General features: G+C 63.5%; 1 protein-coding gene across 1 annotated transcript in view; it reads left to right on the top strand.

Annotated features, from left to right (window-relative positions):
* Nucleotides 1–3: 3 nt before the first annotated feature.
* VTN (vitronectin) overlaps nt 4–1,597 on the top strand; it is a gene marked incomplete at both ends in the record, with an annotated part of 2,645 nt that continues 1,051 nt past the window's right edge. The window contains 4 exons of the mRNA XM_008941485.1: nt 4–103; nt 617–883; nt 990–1,129; nt 1,376–1,517. Coding sequence (XP_008939733.1) covers nt 4–103; nt 617–883; nt 990–1,129; nt 1,376–1,517 — 649 coding nt within the window. The remainder of the gene's footprint in view (nt 104–616; nt 884–989; nt 1,130–1,375; nt 1,518–1,597) is intronic.

A 1,597-nucleotide genomic window follows, 5' to 3' on the forward strand; every position in this document is an offset into this window, starting at 1 on the left:
TGTGACGATGGCTTCGACGCGCAGCGCAAGTGCCAGTGCGACCCCCTCTGCGTGTACTACCAGAGCTGCTGCAGCGACTACTCCACCGTCTGCAAAGCCAAAGGTACCGGCCCCATGGCCACCTTCCCACCTGGGGCAGGGAGTGCTGGGGCAGCCACAGGTGCCCGACGCTGCGGGGACTCGGAGGGGTCTGTGCTAAATCAGCTCTGCACCCACCCGTGTCCACAGGGTGAAGTCAGCACCGCCTCTGCGTGTACTACCAGAGCTGCTGCAGCGACTACTCCACCGTCTGCAAAGCCAAAGGTACCGGCCCCATGGCCACCTTCCCACCTGGGGCAGGGAGTGCTGGGGCAGCCACAGGTGCCCGACGCTGCGGGGACTCGGAGGGGTCTGTGCTAAATCAGCTCTGCACCCACCCGTGTCCACAGGGTGAAGTCAGCACCGGGATTTGGTGCTTGAGGCGCTGTAGTAGCAGGGTTTTTTGGCAGCTGGCTCACTGCTGTCCTCAGCATGGGGTCTGTGCAAATCCACATTGCCTTGGAGCAAGCGGCTCCCACACCCAGACCCCATGGGAGACACCCAGGGCTTCCCGTGACCTACCTGCTCCCTCCTGCAGTGACCCGTGGAGACGTGTTCGCCTTGCCAGAGGATGACTACGTCGACTACAACCTCACCGTCGACCTGGGCACCGAGGCAGCCCCCACAGAACTGGTGACGCTGGAGCCCACGCTGGAGCCCACATTGGGCCCCGAGGAAACGCTGCCAGAGGTGCCTGTCACCACACCAGATTGGTCTGAGGACAGTGCGCCCGAGTGGCTGTGCAGCAGGAAACCTTTTGATGCCTTCACTGACCTGAAGAACGGTTCCCTTTATGCTTTCCGAGGTACCTCGGGGACCCTTCCCAGGCACGTGGGTCACGCTGCCATGTTGTCACCCTGTGCTGGGGGCTGTGGCCCCTCCCGCAGCTCCCACCTCCCCTGTCTCCCCAGGGAAGTACTTCTATGAGCTGGACAAGACAAGCGTGCGGCCTGGCTACCCCAAACTCATCAGTGATGTCTGGGGCATCGAGGGTCCCATCGACGCAGCCTTCACACGCATCAACTGCCAGGGCAAGACTTACCTCTTCAAGGTGAGCAAGAACCTGGCTGCAGAGCTGGAGGTGCTCGTGGGGCAGCCAGCACAGCCACCCAGCCCATTCTGTCCCCACACACAGTGGCTGCCAGATATCCCCAAATCCCTGCGGCTGTCCAGGGCCCAGGGCCACCTCAGCCTCACTATGGCACTTCCTAGCATCCGCTCGCTCCCCTCGGCAGGTCTGTGCCTGGGGGATGCTGCTCCCAGCCCCCTGAACACTCCTCTCTCTTGCACCCCCCAGGGCAGCCAGTATGGGGCCCTGGACGCCGGGTACCCACGCAACATTTCCGAGGGCTTTGAAGGCATCCCGGACAACGTCGACGCGGCTTTCGCCCTCCCCGCGCACAGCGTGCACGGCAACGAGAGAGTCTACTTCTTCAAGGGTAGGGGGTGCAGCCCCCCACTCCTGGGCACAGCCTGCCACCAGTGGCCGTGGGCAGGACACCCCTCTAGCCACCGCTCC

The sequence above is a fragment of the Merops nubicus genome, unplaced genomic scaffold (genome assembly GCF_000691845.1).
Source record: "Merops nubicus isolate BGI_N331 unplaced genomic scaffold, ASM69184v1 scaffold35085, whole genome shotgun sequence".
Lineage (NCBI taxonomy): Eukaryota > Metazoa > Chordata > Aves > Coraciiformes > Meropidae > Merops > Merops nubicus.